Here is a 20,979-nt window from a genome sequence, read left to right as displayed (position 1 = left end):
GAAGGCGCAGTTGGAGGAATGGTGGTGAATCTTTGGGTAAATTGAAAGTCAGACTCACGCTAACTTCACGAGCGATTCTTCTCTCTCAGTGACGGGGACAGAGAGAGTGTCGCTACTACGTACGCGCGGAGTGATATGAAAGCACGAACTCCGTTGCCATGGGCAGCGGTCATTATTTTTTTCAGAGGTCCTTTATCAGAAAATAATGACCGGTAGAACGTTGGGAAATCCCATTCAAATCAACGGAGCGTTCTACTTACGTTGTGAAGAGCCGTATAATAAAAGATATTAAATTGAGTTTGACAGAAAGCAAAACTATAACTTAGACGTCGCCCTGACCTCCCACCTGATGAAGACGATGGAGCGGCTCATCCTCACCCACCTCCGCTCTGTGGTAAGCCCCACCCTTGACCCGCTGCAGTTTGCTTACAGACCCAACATCGGAGTGGAGGATGCTGTCATCTACCTGTGGGAGCGGGCGCTCACGCACCTGGAGCTCGCCGGGAACGCTGTGAGGGTCATGTTCTTTGACTTCTCCAGTGCCTTCAACACCATCAGGCCGGCGCGGCTGCGGGGGAAGCTGGAGGACGCGGGAGTGGATGAACATCTCATCGCATGGACCATCGACTACCTCACGGACCGACCACAGTATGTGCGGCTGCGCAGCTGTGAGTCTGAGGTGGTCGTCTGCAGCACCGGGGCCCCTCAGGGCACCGTCCTCTCACCGTTTCTCTTCACCATCTACACATCGGACTGGGGCTGGGTGTCTAAGGGGAACGACCTGGAGAACCGGTCAGTCATCCTAGACTTTGTGGACTGGTGTGAGGCAACCACCTGTGCTTGAACATCAGTAAGACGAAGGAGATGGTGATGGACTTCACGAGGAAGCCACTACCGCACACACCGCTGAACATCCAGGGGGAGGACATTGAGGAGGTGGACAGTTTCAAGTACCTGGGTGTTCACCTCAACAATAAACTGGACTGGTCCTACAACACCAACGCCCTGTACAAGAAGGGCCAAAGTCGCCTCCACCTTCTGAGGAGACTGAGGTCGTTCTGAGGAGACTGAGGTCGTTCTGAGGAGACTGAGGTCCTTCTGAGGAGACTGAGGTCCTTCTGAGGAGACTGAGGTCCTTCTGAGGAGACTGAGGTCCTTCTGAGGAGACTGAGGTCGTTCGGAGTCAGGACTTTTTATGACTCTGTGGTGGCCTCTGCTCTCCACTACGCTGCCGTGTGCTGGGCCCCGGGCCGCACAGAGCGGGACAAGAACAGACTGAACAAGCTGGTCAGGAGGGTCAGCTCCGTCCTGGGCTGCCCCCTGGACTCTGTGGAGGAGGTGAGGGACAGGAGGGTCTTAGCCAAGCTCACCTCCCACACACTGCACGGGACTGTAGAAGAGCTGAGCAGCTCTCTCAGTGGCAGACTGAGACACCCTCAGTGCAGGACGGAGCGCTACCGCAAAGCCTTCATCCCCACTGCTGTCAGACTGTGCAATAAGACTGTGAAGTAACGCCGACTGTAACAAGTGAATTTCTCCTTTGTGAGATCAATAAAGGTTTATCTTATCTTATCTTATTTACTAAAGATTTTTGTGTTCTCACAAAAGCAAAACTATAACTTAGACCTGAATGATTTACTAAAGATTTTTGTGTTCTCACAAAAGCAAAACTATAACTTAGACCTGAATGATTTACTAAAGATTTTTGTGTTCTCACAAAAGCAAAACTATAACTTAGACCTGAATGATTTACTAAAGATTTTTGTGTTCTCACAAAAGCAAAACTATAACTTAGACATGAATGATTTACTAAAGATTTTTGTGTTCTCACAAAGCAAAACAACTTTAAAAATGTAATAATGTACCACCCGGTTTTATATTCTGATTAAGTACAAACAACTTCATGATAATCAATTTGGCTCATATCTTTGTGTTCAAACATTTTTTTTGTGATTAATGCATCTTCATTTTATATCATTGACCATTAATTAACTATAACTTAAACGTAATACCAAAAACAAAGTTATTTTTTCTGCAACGTTGAACATTTATTAAGAATCAAATGTTTAAACAAACATTTTTTTACACAATAAAAGCCAAACACATTTGAACATGTAAGCAGCAGCAAAGTTCCTATTTTCTTCAGTAACAATGAAGCCCTTTTCTTAACCAAAAATAATAATAACAACAATAAAATATAATACAGTAGTGAAATAAAATCGTGAAATGCTAAGTATATCCCAAGAATGCTAGGAAGCTTGTGTTTCTCTCATTCACCTGGCTTCAAAGCTATGCCTTTCTTATTTTGCTGAAGCTGTTATGCGTTGCTATGGTTATGATGTAGCGGAGTGACGTTCCAGCTCTACTTCCGGATCCACATAGACCGGCAGATGTGCGAGAAACTACACAAAAACTTCAACACCACAATCAATATTTGTGAAACTCAACAGAGAGTTACTGAACAGGCCTATTTCTCAGGCCCATGAGCCAAAAATGCTGAACCTACTGCTATAAAAGTCATATTTACCGGAATCGCTACATCCGGGTTTAGCACAGAAAAATGCTAACGTCCGAGGTGGCGCAGCAGCTACGCTAACCCCAGAAGTAGCGACTTTAATATTACTTTTGTAGCAGTAGGTGTAGCATTTTTGGCTAATGAGTCTGAGAAATAAGAAGGTTCAGTAACTCTCCGCTGAGTTTCAGAAATATTTCTTGTGGTTTTGAAGAGTTTTGTCTTGCATATTTGCCGACTGGTACGGACCCAGAAGTAGAGCTGTGACGTCACACTATACAACCGAATAACAGTGATTTGAGCTAGGAAGCCGTCATCAAAGCCAACAGGCGACTGGAATAATGTTTTACTATAAAACCTTCATAAAACCCTTTTTTTTTTTTTTACAAATTTAATCCAATGTTCATCACAATACTAAACATTTACATGTTACATGTTATGACCACACACAGACCACACACAGACCACACACTGACCACACGCAGACCACACACTGACCACACACAGACCACACACTGACCACACACTGACCACACACAGACCACACGCTGACCACACACTGACCACACACTGACCACACACTGACCACACACAGACCACACGCTGACCACACACTGACCACACGCTGACCACACACAGACCACACACAGACCACACGCTGACCACACGCTGACCACACACTGACCACACACTGACCACACACTGACCACACACAGACCACACGCTGACCACACACTGACCACACGCTGACCACACACAGACCACACACAGACCACACGCTGACCACACACTGACCACACGCTGACCACACACTGACCACACACTGACCACACACTGACCACACACTGACCACACACTGACCACACACAGACCACACGCTGACCACACGCTGACCACACGCTGACCACACACAGACCACACACAGACCACACGCTGACCACACACTGACCACACGCTGACCACACACTGACCACACACTGACCACACACTGACCACACACTGACCACACACTGACCACACACTGACCACACACTGCGTGTACCTTGCATAATGGCCACCAGCCCAGTGCTGACTCCAGAAACTACATCTCCCACAAGCCACTGCTTCAGCCGATAGTTCTTCATCCAGCCAATGACGGGCAGCAGCGACAGGGCCGTCTTCTTCAGCCGCTCGGAGCTGCAGCTGGAAAAGAACCATTCACACTTTACTCTCTTCATTGGAACATTTCCTTCTTATTTCTGGTCAAACATTTCGAAGGTAATGATAAATATTTGCCAGAGAAATGGCCGACATTAATGGGAAAATGTCTGTGATATTTTATAAAATGAAACACACACTGAAAGTTTCACACATTTACATCTGTCAGTCCCTCGTGGTGGTAAATCTGTGGCTACGTTTACATGGTCTGAATAATCAGATCAGTGGAGTAATCAGACAACCCGATAATCACTTCAGTCATCGGAGAATCCAAAACTCCGGATTCTACATGAGCCAGAGCAGAGACAGGAGTCTCTCCCCTCCTTCAGTCAGACCCCCAGAAGAACCAGATTTGGACTCTGAGTCCACTTGGTCGACTTCGACTGGAGTGGGATCCACCAAAAGGGAGCCAGATGTTTCTGACAAATCATATGATGAAACATCAATCTGCTGTATCTACTGTCAATCTAATGAGGCTTCATTAGGATGAGGCTTCATCAGGATGAGGCTTCATCAGGATGAGGCTTCATTAGGATGACTAACTTCTGTGTCCCTCAGAGTAACTTCTGTGTCCCTCAGACTAACTTCTGTGTCCCTCAGACTAACTTCTGTGTCCCTCAGACTAACTTCTGTGTCCTCAGACTAACTTCTGTGTCCTCAGACTAACTTCTGTGTCCTCAGACTCACAGTCACTTTGGTCCTGGTAGAGTTTTCATTGTTGCGATGAACAGACTCACCTGAAATACTCCCTCACATGATCCTTCGTGCTTTTGCGGATTCGCTCGATTCTTTCATAGTTTTCTTCAAAAGAGTCTTCTGAGTAGACGGGCCTGGACACCACGTACCGCTGACGGAGAGCGGCCATTTCAGATCCAGGACCTTCAAAGAGCTGAACCAGTCTGCTCGATGCTTTATCCTCCGTTTATCTTATCTGGAATCTATGAGGAGGATCTGACGCTTTTCACTCCAGTTTAATCATTAACAGCAGAGCGTTTATGATTCCGCCGAATAAAAGCATTGGAGGTGAAGGAGCTGCAGGTGAACAGGCTGTTTATTTAAACACCTTTGTTTCTCAGAGCAGGAAGAATCTGGAGTTTCAGAAGAAAGTTCCCTTTTCTCGCTCAAAGGAACATCATGTTCATGTGACATCGCAACAATGTAAAGAGATGGTAACCGTGGTACCTGTGGTCACTGTGGAAACTGATCCACATGAAACAAAAACTGTGTGAAAGTTCATCGTCTCCTCTGTCCGCACATTTGAACGTCGGTATGAAGGACTTTCAGACCTAAACATCATGTAAAAGTTGACAGTATGTCAATGGAAACTTAGACCCTGAGTGGAGCAATGGCTCATCATGTAAAGACATGTCCGGCTGGAGCTCTCAGCAGCTCGGATCCACGGCACCAGAAGCAAAAACATCTCATGTTGGTCAAACCTCCCAGCTAGCAAATTTATCTCGGGCCAGAACCGGCCTACAACCTTACGTTTCTTCTGGCTGACAGTTGGCTTTTTCCATGGCCCTTTGCTGGGCCATAGGCTGTGTGTCTTATCGATTCACAGCTGCCGGCGCACTAGTGGGCCACACGCTCCGTAAAGTCATGACGAGCGAGAGTTCTCTTCTGGCCCGTTACTGGTTCATACACTTCAAATCTGGCCCAGTACTGGTTCATGCACTTCAAATCTAATGAAGTTAGAATGTGTTCTGGCCCAGTACTGGTTCATACACTTCAAATCTAATGAAGTTAGAATGTGTTCTGGCCCAGTACTGGTTCATACACTTCAAATCTAATGAAGTTAGAATGTGTTCTGGCCCAGTACTGGTTCATACACTTCAAATCTAATGAGGTTAGAATGTGTTCTGGCCCAGTACTGGTTCAAACACTTCAAATCTAATGAAGTTAGAATGTGTTCTGGCCCAGTACTGGTTCATACACTTCAAATCTAATGAAGTTAGATTGTGTTCTGGCCCAGTACTGGTTCATACACTTCAAATCTAATGAAGTTAGATTGTGTTCTGGCCCAGTACTGGTTCATACAGCTTTCGTGCTTTACACGTTATATCATAGGTGTCAAACTCTGGCCCGTGGGCCAAATTTGTCCCGCAATGTAATTATATTCGGCCCGCGAGGCTATACCAAATGACTACTCGAGCTGGCCCACTGGTATTATACAGCGCATTCATTCATCGCTAATACTACAAATCCCATAATGCCTTGCTCACTGAGGATTGCCTCAGCTCAAAGCCTGAGCCCAGACATTGATGAACCATCATCCAAGAAGAGATGCAGGTGTCTGGCTTGGGCACATCAGATTAGATCAGTGTGTAGCAAACTGAGCAATAATTAAACATTTTCTGCACTTTTTCTTGCTACTCCAAGACATGGGCTTGAATGGTTGATTGATTTATTATTGTTATTTTATTTTTTTTAATTATTATTATTTATTATTATTAATTATTTTTTTTAAATAAATGAGTCATTTATGTTTGTTTTTTTTATTTGAAATTTGATTTTGCATATCTGGACTATTAAGTTATATATTGTATAGTAATAAGTACAATATTGACCCAAGCAAATCTTGTTTGGGTCCATATTAAAAGGTTCATTTGTTCAATGCTGGCCCGCGACTTTGTTCAAGTTTTACATTTTGGCCCACTGTGTCTTTGAGTTTGACACCCCTGCGTTACATCTTACACCTATTTTCTCTATTTTTTTTTTAGGGAAAGTTTTCTTGGGCGCTCGAGCCCCAGATGTTCTTGTGAAAGCGTTTTCAATACTGTGTTGTGCTATTACCGTAAGTGACAGAAAAAACGCGCAGCATCTTTTCCCGTGCAGTCCACATTACCATGGATCTCCAAAATGCGGACCACATTACCGCGGTCCCCAGCTCCTGGCTACAAGAACAGATCACCACCTCCTCTCTCGAGCGAGTTCCCGGACCTGGGCTGCCCACTACCACGCGTGAGTGAAGCGCAGACACAACGTGGAGACCACGGCTTCTCCGAGCACTCGTGGTGAGCCAGGGGGTCACACCGCCTCTTCCTCCTCGCTCATGCCGAGTCCGAGCACTCGTGGTGAGCCAGGGGGTCACACCGCCTCTTCCTCCTCGCTCATGCCGAGTCCGAGCACTCGTGGTGAGCAGGGGGTCACACCGCCTCTTCCTCCTCGCTCATGCCGAGTCCGAGCACTCGTGGTGAGCAGGGGGTCACACCGCCTCTTCCTCCTCGCTCATGCCGAGTCCGAGCACTCGTGGTGAGCAGGGGGTCACACCGCCTCTTCCTCCTCGCTCATGCCGAGTCCGAGCACTCGTGGTGAGCAGGGGGTCACACCGCCTCTTCCTCCTCGCTCATGCCGAGTCCGAGCACTCGTGGTGAGCAGGGGGTCACACCGCCTCTTCCTCCTCGCTCATGCCGAGTCCGAGCACTCGTGGTGAGCAGGGGGTCACACCGCCTCTTCCTCCTCGCTCATGCCGAGTCCGAGCACTCGTGGTGAGCAGGGGGTCACACCGCCTCTTCCTCCTCGCTCATGCCGAGTCCGAGCACTCGTGGTGAGCAGGGGGTCACACCGCCTCTTCCTCCTCGCTCATGCCGAGTCCGAGCACTCGTGGTGAGCCAGGGGGTCACACCGCCTCTTCCTCCTCGCTCATGCCGAGTCCGAGCACTCGTGGTGAGCCAGGGGGTCACACCGCCTCTTCCTCCTCGCTCATGCCGAGTCCGAGCACTCGTGGTGAGCAGGGGGTCACACCGCCTCTTCCTCCTCGCTCATGCCGAGTCCGAGCACTCGTGGTGAGCCAGGGGGTCACACCGCCTCTTCCTCCTCGCTCATGCCGAGTCCGAGCACTCGTGGTGAGCAGGGGGTCACACCGCCTCTTCCTCCTCGCTCATGCCGAGTCCGAGCACTCGTGGTGAGCCAGGGGGTCACACCGCCTCTTCCTCCTCGCTCATGCCGAGTCCGAGCACTCGTGGTGAGCAGGGGGTCACACCGCCTCTTCCTCCTCGCTCATGCCGAGTCCGAGCACTCGTGGTGAGCAGGGGGTCAAAATCTTCTATGTAAACGGCCCACGTGTCGGCCCAAAAGATTTTTCCGCGGCCCAAACACTCACTCGCACACTAAGCAACAGCGTGTGTAGTTGTTCTGGTAACTCCGCCCCGTTTTCAGGCGGACGGCTTTGGCAAACTGCCAAGCAGCGCGGAGCTTTCGTGTCAGTCCGCGGAGGCTGTGTTGATGTTCATGTACCCGTTTGTATCGCGCTGCCTTGTGTTCTCCCTTGGGAATTGTGACCTCTCACAGGTCGAGTTGGAAACTTTTTGGCCCCAACGTGAGCTGAACGGTGTCTGGAGAGAGAAAGAGATAGCCTGTGCCGGTCCTGCTGGGAAGCGGATCGGCGGCCATAATAACCACCAAAACAAATGCACACGTTCACTTCCCACTCCCCCACAAGCCCTCTCCCTCCCCCTTCCCATCCACGGAGTCTGGTTGGAGGAGATGGGCTGTTGTGCATGGCACCGCCAATGGGTCATGGTTGTTTCTCCACCACAAATGTTAATAAGGCTCAGCCCCTTATAGCACTTACGCAGCTGCGCAAGCCACATTCACCTTCTGCACCTCGGCAGCGTTTCTCTGTGCGGCCTCTCGTGTAGTAACTGATTTTAACTGGACTCCTCCAGTCCCATGTTAACTGATAGGAGAAAAGGGGCGGGCACAATTCATGGCGACGCCCACGCGAACTTCTGGAATCAGGTGAATAGCAAAGAGAGAAGCGAGTTACTGTTTTGTTCAGATAAGTCTAATGATTTTATTGAGTTGAACAGCCCCCTTTAGACGACTCCAGCCGCTGATGAAGTATTTGTAGTCACTGATGATATGTGAGTGTCCTTTCATATCTGTGTTTCTTTGTTACAAACTCTACCATAGTTCACACCCCCACATACTGGCAGCCGTTACCTTTGATTAGCGTTTTCACTGCCGCGCTCAGAGGCTTTTAAACTGTTGCCAACGGGCTGCTACAGGTAAACCAGCCAGTATTTATGTAACTTCAGTTGCTGTATTTATGTTCGCCACTCGATGGCGCCATTGCTGTTTCACCATTAGTATTATGAGTATTATTCTGCCTTCATTGTGAGTGCGTTTCTGTCATTGAGAACGGCCTTGTTTGGGCACATTTCAGCTGATTATTATCTTTTCAGGGTATTAGTATTTTCAAGTAGATCAGATAATCACCTAGATGTATATTTATTATTTACTTTTGTGATTGTTCTCGTAATCTTGTTAAACCTCATTTCCACATGGTCCTGTTGTTACAGACTGCTTTAAAACACCTTCACTTCAGCAGAACAAACCCTGCTGGAACGTGAACCTTGACTCCAGTCTCCTGCATTCTGACCGAAGCACCGTCTTCCAAACCGTTAAACCCTCAGAGCTCGCCCTACACACACAGTCCAACCCACCTCCACTATTTGGTCCTACAAACCGTACAATGACAGGCTAAAAGGCTTTAGTCTGCATTGAGAAACACAACATCAGGCACTATAACTTTTAACCTTTAAAAAGTCAAACAATTTAAACTTATGTCGCCATTTATAACATTTGTACTACAACTTTGACTCATACTTAAACTCTACGATAGTGTGTGCACACACACTTTTATAGGGCAAACTGTTTACCTGTGATACATCAGGAATGTCCTGAGCAGAAGCGTCTGATGTTGCTTCAGGAACTTCATCATTTTGCATCAAGGACGTCTTCGAGGTTTCATGAAAAGCACAAGTAAAGTCTCATGTATATATAACAACTTACTATATAAATAATGTCAATTATGTGTAAAGGAAATGTTATATTCATTGTTTTCATTCATATTTGGAATGGTTTGACTTTAATCTTACACTATTTTAAGACTAGTTTAGGTAATGATTCATATATTGTTCCCTGAAGTCCATTTGACATGACTTATGAACATAGTCAGTCCTATAATGAGAACGCAGCCTATATCAGTAATAGAAGAGTTTCATCATGGGCCTGTACAAGCTTGGCCAATGCAGTCAAGATCACAATGCACTTACAAGAGGTTCTAATTTTGACCACACAACTTTCTCTCGGTGTCACATAAAATGTGTACATTTTTCTGTTAGTAGGTAAAGGATCGACCAAGCATGTGTCTGGATCTAAACCCTATGGAGCATCTGTGGGTCTTCACAAACAGAGGTTGAAGAAGCACAAAGTCTCAAACATCCTAAGATTGGTGATGTCATGGAAGACCAGATCCCTCGTGACCTCTAAAGCTCAGTGAACTCCATAGCCAGCAGTATTTAAAAAGTAACTCTGGTGAAACAAACATTCAAATCTACATCACCATCTTAAACCAGCTTCACACTTGCAGCACAGACAGAGCGATATGCAGCGCAGTCTTGCTTTTATCAGGAGCATGCCTGGCTGTATCGGTCCAACATAAACCCCTTTGCGAGTCTTGGATTTCTTCTTCCATTTCTCAGAGTCAACACGATAGCGCTGGAAAAATACAAACATTAAATAGTAATATCATGAAGGAAAGTACAGCTCTTTTCACATGACATGAATCACAGAAGGCTTTACACAGTTTATGCATGTAGCTGCCCCCCCCCCCCCCCCCCGCCCACTACCATTCATTCACACACACAACATTCATCCTGGCCTATTGTCCTCTCACACACAACCCAAAAGCATGTTACACCCTGTGTATGTGTGGCTTATTTTGGATTTTATATGAATAGAGGCCTAACAGTACATCATATTTCAAATATTTTATGTGGTGATAATTTAATGTTAATCACCTGTTCTTAGGTTTTAAATCATAACAACACTCTTCTATAAAGCTATTCTGTTGAATGAATGGAGACAGAAGGGCACGTCCTGCTTTCAAGACAACGATTGAGGTCATCACCTTGATAACTTACCATAAGTTTTGTTTTTAGTTTTTTACAAAGAAGTCACAATAGAGAGACTGAAAGCACTTCCGGATGATGTTTTTTAACATTCTGGCATTAATAATGATGTCACAAATGAACACGGAAGACAACCAGTAAAATTGTAGACTTAAATGTGGACCATAGACTATAAAATAAAACTTCTTCCTGTTTCCATAAGGAAATGACAGCGGACTCTGTAAGTTCATGTCTCCTAACGATGTTCCACTGACACGTTTTTAACTTTTGAAAACAGGCCTGTCATTCTTACCTCATTCTTCATCTCAAAGGGACTTGGTTAAATAAAGGTCAATTACAATAATATTCACACGCGCTACATGATCCTAGTTTGATCCTTTCACTACTGGTTCTTTTCTCCCCCGCCCTCTGCCTCGTAGAGGTGGCTCCCAAAATGCAGTACAATTGCCGCATGTACGACTGTCAGCTCCCGATGTATTGGGGAAGCCTCGTTCCCTCCGTCCAGTCTCAGTTTGACCGTTTATGCTGTGGACAGATACACGGACACAGGTCTGGCTTGTAAATGAGATATTGAGTCTTAATAAACCTGTGTAATTACAGGATCAAAATAAACTCCTATAAAACCCCAAATAAACCTAAAAATATCTGCAGCTGATCTTCATGTCAACGCATCAGTACTACTTTTGATTGTGATACATTAAAATACAAACATTTAAAGTTACTCAAATGAAATACTAATAGAAATGACTAAATATCTGAAAAGTATTAATAAGAGGCTCAGCATGAATGTCAAGTTTTGAAATCTGACTGGATTTCACAGGATCACAATGGATGGAAGTCAATGGTACCATTTAAATAAAAAACACTTCTACACACTATAAAGCAACAAAAAGATACCTATATTTTTTATAAATTAATTATATTCAGAAGTCTCAATAAAAAATGAAAAAAATGTTCACTTGAGACTTCTCATTTAGAATATATTGCATTATCTATGTTTTGTATGTTTTGTAGATTTACAAAGAGAAACGAGGGCTTTAATAGCTCTAAAATGACCTAATAAAAATACAAAATATATATATATCACTATACATCAAAAGATTGTGCATAGATAACTTGATGACATAGATTGGTGGTTCACAACCTGTGGCGCCTTCCCTTCGGGTGCCCGTCCCACAGGTTGCGAACCACCAATCTATGTCATCCAGAGCTTTGCCTGGTCAGAGGGTCAGGTCATAAATGATATTATTTGAGCAACATAAGTGGTCTAAAATAATGAAATATTATCATTTAGTTGTCTTAAATACTTATTACCAATTATCTTCATGTTTTGAAACATTTGGGGGGCCACAGTTTGGTATTGGGGGGTGTAGGAAGGACTGTATGGAGGTTCGTGTGATCGTTGGCAATCAATACAGGGGTCGGGTTAGAACTTGAATTTATATGTTCAGGTGAGTAGAGAGAGAGGCCAATGTCTACAGCAAAGGTATTTGAACGGTCCCGTTTATTTAGACTTCCATTATTTGGTATAAGTTGGTAGGCTTGAGAGTGTGTGTACGTGTGTGGTTTCCTACAAGACACACAGAAAAAGATACAAACATATATTACAAGTGGGCTCAATTATACAGATGAGAATTACCACAATAATAGTCATGAAAGGCACCAGCCTGCCGCCTGGCTGATAGGCCTACATGCAGTGTAATTTACCTGTTAAACTAAGAACTAAATAATGCACCCAACTTTAATATACACAATGTAATTAGGAAATGATACAAACTGAAAGATAGCAGTATAAACTGTGTTCTAAGTTTGGAACATATTTAACGAGCCTTAATTGACACCACGAGGCGAGTGGCAGGTTTTACAGGCAAAGGAAAAGTACACTGGACACAACTAAAACTGCACAAAACACGATGAAACTACAACTTAAGGCAGAAAACATTACTACAATATGATGCAAACAAGGTTACTCACGTTCATAGACGCACACAGGGATTGTACACACAAAAGAGAAGTCCGTGGCAGAGCCGATGCGTTAGCTGCATCTGAACCGTGCTGCTGCCTTTAGATAACGCGCTAGCGCACCCCTAGTGGCGCAACCCAATATTACGTGCAGATAACTAAACTATGCAGAACTCAACCTTTTTAGAGGCAGTCTTTAATACAGCCGCCCCCAAATTTACTATGTAAATTTGACAACTAGGTGTCGGTATGGTCCTGGGGCAATGATGGCAGCCTGATGAGACGGACCACCGGGCGAGTGTAGGTCCGGTCCTTGACTTGGACGACCGCTGTCCTCACTCTGCCGTCTGCTCCGGGTATCACGGTTTTCACTGTCCCTACCTGCCACATGGCTCTGGGCGTTTGCTGATCCACAACGAGCACAACGCTTCCCATGGTGATATCTTCTTTCTCCGTTTGCCATTTCTGCCGGGCTTGTAAAGTGGGCAGAAAGTGCTGAATGAAGTGTTTCCAGAAGTGGTCAGCTAAAACTTGTGTGTGCCGCCACCTTTTTCGACTCAGTAACTCTGACTCCGGGTAAACCACCTGAGGAAGGGAACAGTCCGGCCGCCCCATCAACAGGCAGTTGGGCGTAACTGGGTCAGGGTCAGCGAGGTCAGACGAAACATAACCCAAGGGTCGAGAGTTGAGAATGCCCTCTACTTCGATGAGGACTGTCATCAGCACTTCCTCTGGTACAGTTTGAGCTCCCAGAGTGGTGCGGAGGGCGGTCTTCACAGATCTCACTTCACGTTCCCACGAGCCTCCAAAGTGTGGAGCGTTAGGAGGGTTAAAACGAAAGCGGATCTGCTGGGCTGCAAGCTGTTCTTTCACTGCAGGTTCCAAAGCAAGGAAGGCGTCATGAAGCTCCTTACTTCCTCCTTTGAAATTGGTGCCCTGGTCCGAGAGGAGTTCATAGGGCTTGCCTCTACGTGAGATGAAGCGCCTGAGTGACATCAGAAACGAGTCGCTGTCCATGTTGGGCAGTAGATCCAAGTGGATGGCTCGAGTAGTAAGGCACTTGAACAGAATGCCCCATCTCTTCTCAGTGCGGCGCCCCACTTTAACAAGCATGGGGCCGAAGCAGTCCACACCTGTGGAGTAGAAGGCAGGTCGGAAGAGTCTCAGCCTGGAGGGGGGTAGATCCGCCATTTTCGGGACTTGGGGCGTGCCTCTCCATTTCTGGCAGTCCACACAGTTGTGCTGGTACTTCTTAACTGCTTCTCGGCCTCTGAGTAACCAGTACTTCCTGCGCAGCTCTGCGAACACGCGTTCAGCTCCAGGGTGGTGCAGCTGGCTGTCGTAATGCTGAATCAGCAGCTTGGAGACCGGATGGGAGGAGGACAGGAGAATGGGATGCAGCACGTCCTGGCTCAGAGCGTCACATCTTCGGAGTCTTCCCCCAACTCGGATCAGCCTGGAGGACCTGTCGTACTCAGGAGACAAAGTTAGTAATCTACTACTAGAGGAAAGTGGCTTACCGGCTTTGAGAAGAGCCACTTCATCGGGGAAGCTTTCAGTTTGTGCTTGTCTCAGGAGATCCAGCTCCGCCTCCCGGTAGTCGTCAGCAGTAGGAGGTGTACTGTCAGCCGCCCCGTGCAACTTCTGGATGGTGGCTTCCAGAAGTTCTTGGAAGGTTGTATACTGCTGGGCATCAGGTACAGTTGGATCTGAGGAGCTGGTCGCTAAGCCACAAAACACAGTGTTTCTTAGCTCTTCTACTTCTTCTGTGACTGGAATAGTTGGACTCTCTGGCCATTGAGCAGGTGGCTGTCGGAGAAAGCAGGGTCCGTTACTCCATCTGCTCTCAACAGCAAGCTGAGCAAGTGTTCTCCCTCTTGTGATATCGTCGGCGGGGTTTGAAGCAGAGTCAACGTAGCGCCAGGCCTTAACATCCGTCAGCTCCTGAATCTCCGCAACCCTCGTGCCCACAAACACTTTATATCTGCACGAGTCCGACTGGAGCCAGTTGAGGACTGTGGTAGAATCAGTCCAATAAGTCACTGTTTGGACCTTAACTGTGAGCTCTTTTTTGAGGACTGAAGCTAGCTGTGCTCCGGTAAGGGCTCCACAGAGCTCAAGACGGGGTATGGAGAGTTGTTTCTTTGGTGCGACTCTGGACCTCGCAGCTAGGAATGCCACTTGAACTTGTCCTTCCCCATTGTCTGTGCGCAGGTATGCCACTGAGCCATACGCACGATCAGATGCATCCGTGAAGACATGTATGGTCCGGTTACTGTTACTAAAGTCCATGTGACGGTCGGTGTAGCATCTGGGTAATGTAACTTGTGGCAACATTGGAAGCTCTTCTTCCCACAGTCTCCAAACCTGGACGAGCTCTTCAGGGAGATTCGGGTCGTCCCATCCTCTCTTTTTGTCCCATAGTCGCTGCACAATGACCTTAGCTCTGGTTGTGTAAGGAACAATGTATCCCAGAGGATCGTACTGTTGGGCGAGAAGGCGGTAAATGTTACGCATAGTTAGTTCAGTGGACTCACTTGGGTGCTGCTTGTAGCGTAGGATGTCCGACTTGCACTGCCACAGGAGACCAAGAGTGCGTTCTTGTGGGTCTTCTGTCTGCTGTGTGAACCAGAGTGTGCTGTTCTCTGACTTGGATTCCCTTGGCAGATGTTGAATAACTGCAGGAACATTGCTGGCCCATTCTCTAAGCTCAAATCCACCTTCCATCAGTAGAGTGTGCAGTCGATTCACCAGCTGCTTGGCTTGTGCTTCTGACTGAAGGCTCTGCAAACAGTTATCGACGTAAAAGCAACGCTCTACTGACAGGCGAGCATCCTCCTCTGGTTCAGTGTGTCTCTGAACATGAGTCTGCAGGGCGAAGGTGGCACAACATGGGCTGCATGTTGTGCCAAAAGGGAGAACTTGCCACTCAAAGATGGTCGGATCCTGGTCCACTTTGACATCTCGCCACAGGAAGCGAAGGAAAGGTTTGTCCTCCTCCAGCAGGCGCACCTGGTGAAACATTCCTTTCACATCACTGCTGATGGCCACTGGGTGTTCTCTGAACCTGAGCAGGACTCCCAGGAGGCTGGCTCCGAGCGTAGGTCCAGGAAGGAGGTTGTCATTCAGGCTCTGTCCATCAAATGTGACGGAGCAGTTGAAAACTATTCGGAATTTATGATTGTGCTCCACAATGTGGTGGGGGATGAACCATGAATAGTCGCTCTCTTCAGCTTCAGCGGAGGTGATGGCTTTGATGTAGCCAGCGTCAATGAGCTTGTGGATCTCCTTAGAGTAAAGGGCAGCTTTCTCCAGGTCTCTCATAAGCCGTCTCTCTGTGCCACGCAACTGAGGCATAACTGCTTCCTTGGATGCTTGGAGTGGGGGGAGGTTCTGCTTCCAAAGTAATGGAGTGGCATACCTGTTCACACTGCCGACCAGGACTCGTGTGGTCTTCTCCTCCAGCATACAGACTGCCTCTGCATCTTGCCTCGATCTGGTGATTAATCGCTCACTTCTGTATGGCAAGATATCCAGCTGCCAAAGTTTCTCGACATTAGTGAGGAGTTCAGCCTCAGGAGTGCTGCATTTGGTGAAGAGGCATTGCTGTGGGGACAGTTGGTGGTATAAGAGACTTGTGGGGCCTTGCAAAGTCCATCCAAGTCTAGTATGTACTGCTGCAGGTCCACCGGGGGGGCCAAGACGTACTGGTTCCACTGGTGTTATCAAATGCGGATAATCTGACCCAATCAGCAGTAGCGGCTGGGCATCCTTGATAGTAGGCAGTGGGATGTCTCTCAGGTGGCGGTATTTCTCCTGCAGAGCTTGGACTGGATAGGTGTGGCCAGCGAGGTTCAATTCTCTGGCAGTGAAGGCTTTGTTGATCTTGAAAACCTTCCCTGGTTCGGAAGCAGGGGCTACAGAGAAGGAAACAGTGGCTCCGTGGATGGTACAGACTTCCTGCCGGACTGTGCGGAGCGTGAGGTCCTCCGGTTGACCATGAAGGCCCAAGCTGACAGCAGCATCATTCAGTAGTATTGTGCGCTCCGACCCATCATCCAATATTGCGTAGGTCTCGAGTACCTTGTTGCCGCTATGGAGGACAACTCGACTCAACTTGAGTAAAACTTGGCGGCTACTGGCTGGACGATCAAGGTACAGGGTCTCTGACACAGAGCTCACAAGGCAGGTGCTTGCCTCTGGTGCTTTGTTGTTAGCAGTTGCTGTGGAACTTTGGCTGGTGTTCACATCATGGAGAACGTCCAGGTGCTTCCTCTCACACTGTTTGCACTTAGCTTTAAGATTGCATTTAGCTGCCTGGTGCTCACGTCCACATCTCCAGCATCTATAATGCGTTTTAATCCACTGTGTCTTTTGTTCCACTGACATGAGTTTGAAGTTGCTACACTGGTTCATATAGTGTTGCACTGAATCGCAGAACGGACAGTATTTCTTGGGCTTTTCATTTGTTCCCTCTTTGGCAGGAAATGGAGCTCTAGCTGTTTTCTCCTTTGACTCTACAGACTCACTGCCGAGGAGAATGGTGGTGGACTTCTGTGACTTGTAGTCGGGACGTCGACTCTTTGGTGGAGATTGTCTCTCTCTGGGAGGGTAACTGCTGTGCTGGTCACCGCTGACTTGAACTCTCACTTCATATTCAAGCCAGTCAGCCAGGTCAAGAAGTGTGGGAATAGGAGTGTTGATGGGATTCACATATCTGTGGAAGTTGGCTCTTAGGTCGTGTGGCAACTTAGCTAAGAGGCGAGAGACATGTGAGCCGCATCTCAGCTCCGAGTAACCTTCAATTCCTAGCTGGTGTAGCATCCCAACTAGTGCACGAACTTGAAGAGCAAATGACTTGAAAGCTCTAATGTCTCCAGTCTTTATGTTGGGCCCATCCATTAGATTGGAAATCCTCTTCAGAGCTAGCTGCTGAGGTTGGCCATACATCTCGTTGAGTGCCCTCATGGTATCCGTGAATGGGTACGGACTGTTGCTGTAGGAGTCAGCGATAAGTAGTGCCTCCTCACATTTGAGATGATCTGTTAGTATTTGAAACTTAAAGTGCTCCGAGGCATCATACGGGAGTAAGTTGTCCAGGGCCAGTTTCAGTCTTGCAAACTCACGTGGATCTTCTGACTTAAAGTCTGGGATGGTTGGCTTGGGCCCGCGATAAGACCCTGAGCGGCGTGGTGATCGAGGTGGAGGATCAGGTAAGTATCTGTCGTCCCTTGATCTCCTTTCATGTCCATATGAAGAGCTGTAATAGTCATCTGGCCGGTCTCGATAACCTGGTGAGTATCCCCTCTCATATCCATAGCGGCTGTCAGGACGAGCTCTGGGACTACTGGGCCGATAGGATGGAGCAGGATAACTGTACTCGCGACTGTACTTTGAATAACTTGGACGAGGTGGAGAAGTGCGGTACTTGTCATCACGGCGATAGGCGCGGTCGTCATAACGATCGTAGTCCTCCTCTTTGTACCGTGACTTGACATCAGCCCAATCAGTTTTACGGCGAGGTGGGCTATCACCGTACTTGTGGCTATCTCTAGTGGGTGATGGGGAGCCTCTGTCACCATGGCGACGTGATTGATCTGGTGTGGGTGAACGCCTTGGACTCACTTTGCCATCATCTTGTTCATCTTCCTCATCCTTTAATGCTGACTCCTGCAACCTCCTTCTGAAGTTATCCACTATGTCATTTCCATTGCCTGATCGAGCAGGAGAAACTTCTCTGATCACCGGAAGGGCACTTTGAGTAGGCGGACGTGGGTCCCAGAAACCACTTGCTGCCATCTGCTTACTGGTGGGTGCTGATGTAGACGTTTCCCTTTGGCGCTCAGGCAGTGACAGGGGGTGTGAGGATGCTGCAGGAATACTTTGGATCATGTCAACAAGGCGTTCGACTTCTCTAGACAGCTTGTGATTTTCCTCTCTCATGCTATGAATGGACCTGATAATCTCTGGAGAAGACAGACGCCTGGTCTGGTCATCATAGGGTACGTGGTGCCTCTCGGGGTAACTGACCTCGTAGTCACGTAGATATGATGGCGGCTTCCTGCTTCTCTGTTGGCGGTCCGCCTCTCTGGGTTCTCTCTCATATGGCCTGAACATATTGACTGCAGTGGTTGCGTATATCCGGCTCGAAGGACCAAAAATTGTAGGAAGGACTGTATGGAGGTTCGTGTGATCGTTGGCAATCAATACAGGGGTCGGGTTAGAACTTGAATTTATATGTTCAGGTGAGTAGAGAGAGAGGCCAATGTCTACAGCAAAGGTATTTGAACGGTCCCGTTTATTTAGACTTCCATTATTTGGTATAAGTTGGTAGGCTTGAGAGTGTGTGTACGTGTGTGGTTTCCTACAAGACACACAGAAAAAGATACAAACATATATTACAAGTGGGCTCAATTATACAGATGAGAATTACCACAATAATAGTCATGAAAGGCACCAGCCTGCCGCCTGGCTGATAGGCCTACATGCAGTGTAATTTACCTGTTAAACTAAGAACTAAATAATGCACCCAACTTTAATATACACAATGTAATTAGGAAATGATACAAACTGAAAGATAGCAGTATAAACTGTGTTCTAAGTTTGGAACATATTTAACGAGCCTTAATTGACACCACGAGGCGAGTGGCAGGTTTTACAGGCAAAGGAAAAGTACACTGGACACAACTAAAACTGCACAAAACACGATGAAACTACAACTTAAGGCAGAAAACATTACTACAATATGATGCAAACAAGGTTACTCACGTTCATAGACGCACACAGGGATTGTACACACAAAAGAGAAGTCCGTGGCAGAGCCGATGCGTTAGCTGCATCTGAACCGTGCTGCTGCCTTTAGATAACGCGCTAGCGCACCCCTAGTGGCGCAACCCAATATTACGTGAAGATAACTAAACTATGCAGAACTCAACCTTTTTAGAGGCAGTCTTTAATACAGGGGGCGTGGCCTGACAGAGGGGCTTCAGGGAAGTAATGTTAGGACGCACTGACTTAGATAACAGATGTTCATGAATGATGACAACTGAGTAAGGAAACTAGAACAATCTTACCTGATGTGGTGAGTAAGGTGGGGCAGGTTTTGTGCAAACCCCGGCCCGCAGACGTCCGCTGACATTGTGTCATTAGGCAATACACTTTACCCACCTTGTCTACAGTGTTAGTGTATGGGTGGTTCCATTTATGTAAAGCACTTTCACGGTTTATCTAAGCATGCTCTGTTCAAATGTGGACTTTTAGCTTGATTATTTAAGCCTAACCCAATTTCTATTTATTAGAATTAACCCATTCTGAAATATGTTATTTTTACACAACACGTTTAAGTTTTTCTAACGGTCCCAACAAGACCAGAGTTAAAAAGAAATGCAATGCATGTAGTATTAGTTCAAATACAGTATGTACATTGAGCATACCTTCTTTGATGTTACTTTTGAGTCAGAGTATTCACTGAGAAGAGCATCGTGCATTTTCTTGTAACGCATCACGAAGTCATCCAGACGGGTTAGTCGCTTCCGCTGGAATCTTCTGTTTTTCAGATCCCACTGGGACTTCTCCATAATGCCCTGGGTTCTGTTGTTTTCAGTGAAGTTCTGCCAACATATTATTGTATTTACGTAAAGAAAGAAAAAATACATGAAACATACTTCACCATTTTTAACTTAACTTTTTTGTACTTTTTACTAAAATGCCTGTAGGCTGGACCTGTTCCATGACGACCAATGTCACCTAACACAGTACAGTCTTCTTCTTCTTTCTTCAAGGTGTTATTTGCTAAACAAGTGTTTCTAAACCTGTGTTGTGGGACCCATCATCAGCACAAATGTTTTGTTTCCTTTATTTACACAGGACAGTCCCACTGACATTAAAACGTCTTTTTCAGGGGAGTCCGGGCCCCAGAGGGAAAACGATTGTACGTTTCTTTAGTGGTGGTGACACATGGAAAACATGTTAACCCCCCACAAAAAGGCTTGGTCCAGGTGGGAATCAAACCTGGGACTTCTTGCTGTGAAGTAGCTAACCGCTGCGCCACCATGACATTAAGTATTGTACAATTTATTATTAATAAGCTGCGTTCACGTGACATCACAACATTCTAAAGAGCCCATAGTATGAAGGTTAATTTGTGTTTTTATTATCAAGGTGTTTTTTATACACTGAATTTATGTATCTGAATTTTTTGCATCCGTATTTCACTACCGTATAGAAAAAAATTCAGTGAAAAAAAAAATTCTGTGTATTTTTTTTCGCTGCTTCAAACTCATTGACGAACACCCAATCAGATTGCTTCTAGTCGCGTGACACTCAGAAGCCAGAGTGCAGCGCGGCAAGAACACAACAAACATGGCAGCGTCCACTCCTTCGCTGGTAAGT

At 46.6% G+C, this 20,979-nt stretch overlaps 1 protein-coding gene across 1 annotated transcript in view; it reads right to left on the bottom strand.

The window, feature by feature from the left end:
- Positions 1 to 4,574, bottom strand: part of LOC306959965 (chloride anion exchanger-like) — a gene marked incomplete at both ends in the record, with an annotated part of 45,882 nt that extends 41,308 nt beyond the window's left edge. Inside the window, 2 exons of the mRNA XM_079552223.1 lie at positions 3,555 to 3,694; positions 4,447 to 4,574. Coding sequence (XP_079408349.1) covers positions 3,555 to 3,694; positions 4,447 to 4,574 — 268 coding nt within the window. The remainder of the gene's footprint in view (positions 1 to 3,554; positions 3,695 to 4,446) is intronic.
- Positions 4,575 to 20,979: the final 16,405 nt, after the last annotated feature.

The sequence above is a fragment of the Gobius niger genome, assembly GCF_951799975.1.
Source record: "Gobius niger genome assembly, chromosome: 2".
Taxonomy (NCBI): Eukaryota; Metazoa; Chordata; class Actinopteri; order Gobiiformes; family Gobiidae; genus Gobius; species Gobius niger.
The sequence above is the reverse complement of the archived record's forward strand: the minus strand, read 5'-3'. Positions and strand labels throughout refer to the sequence as shown.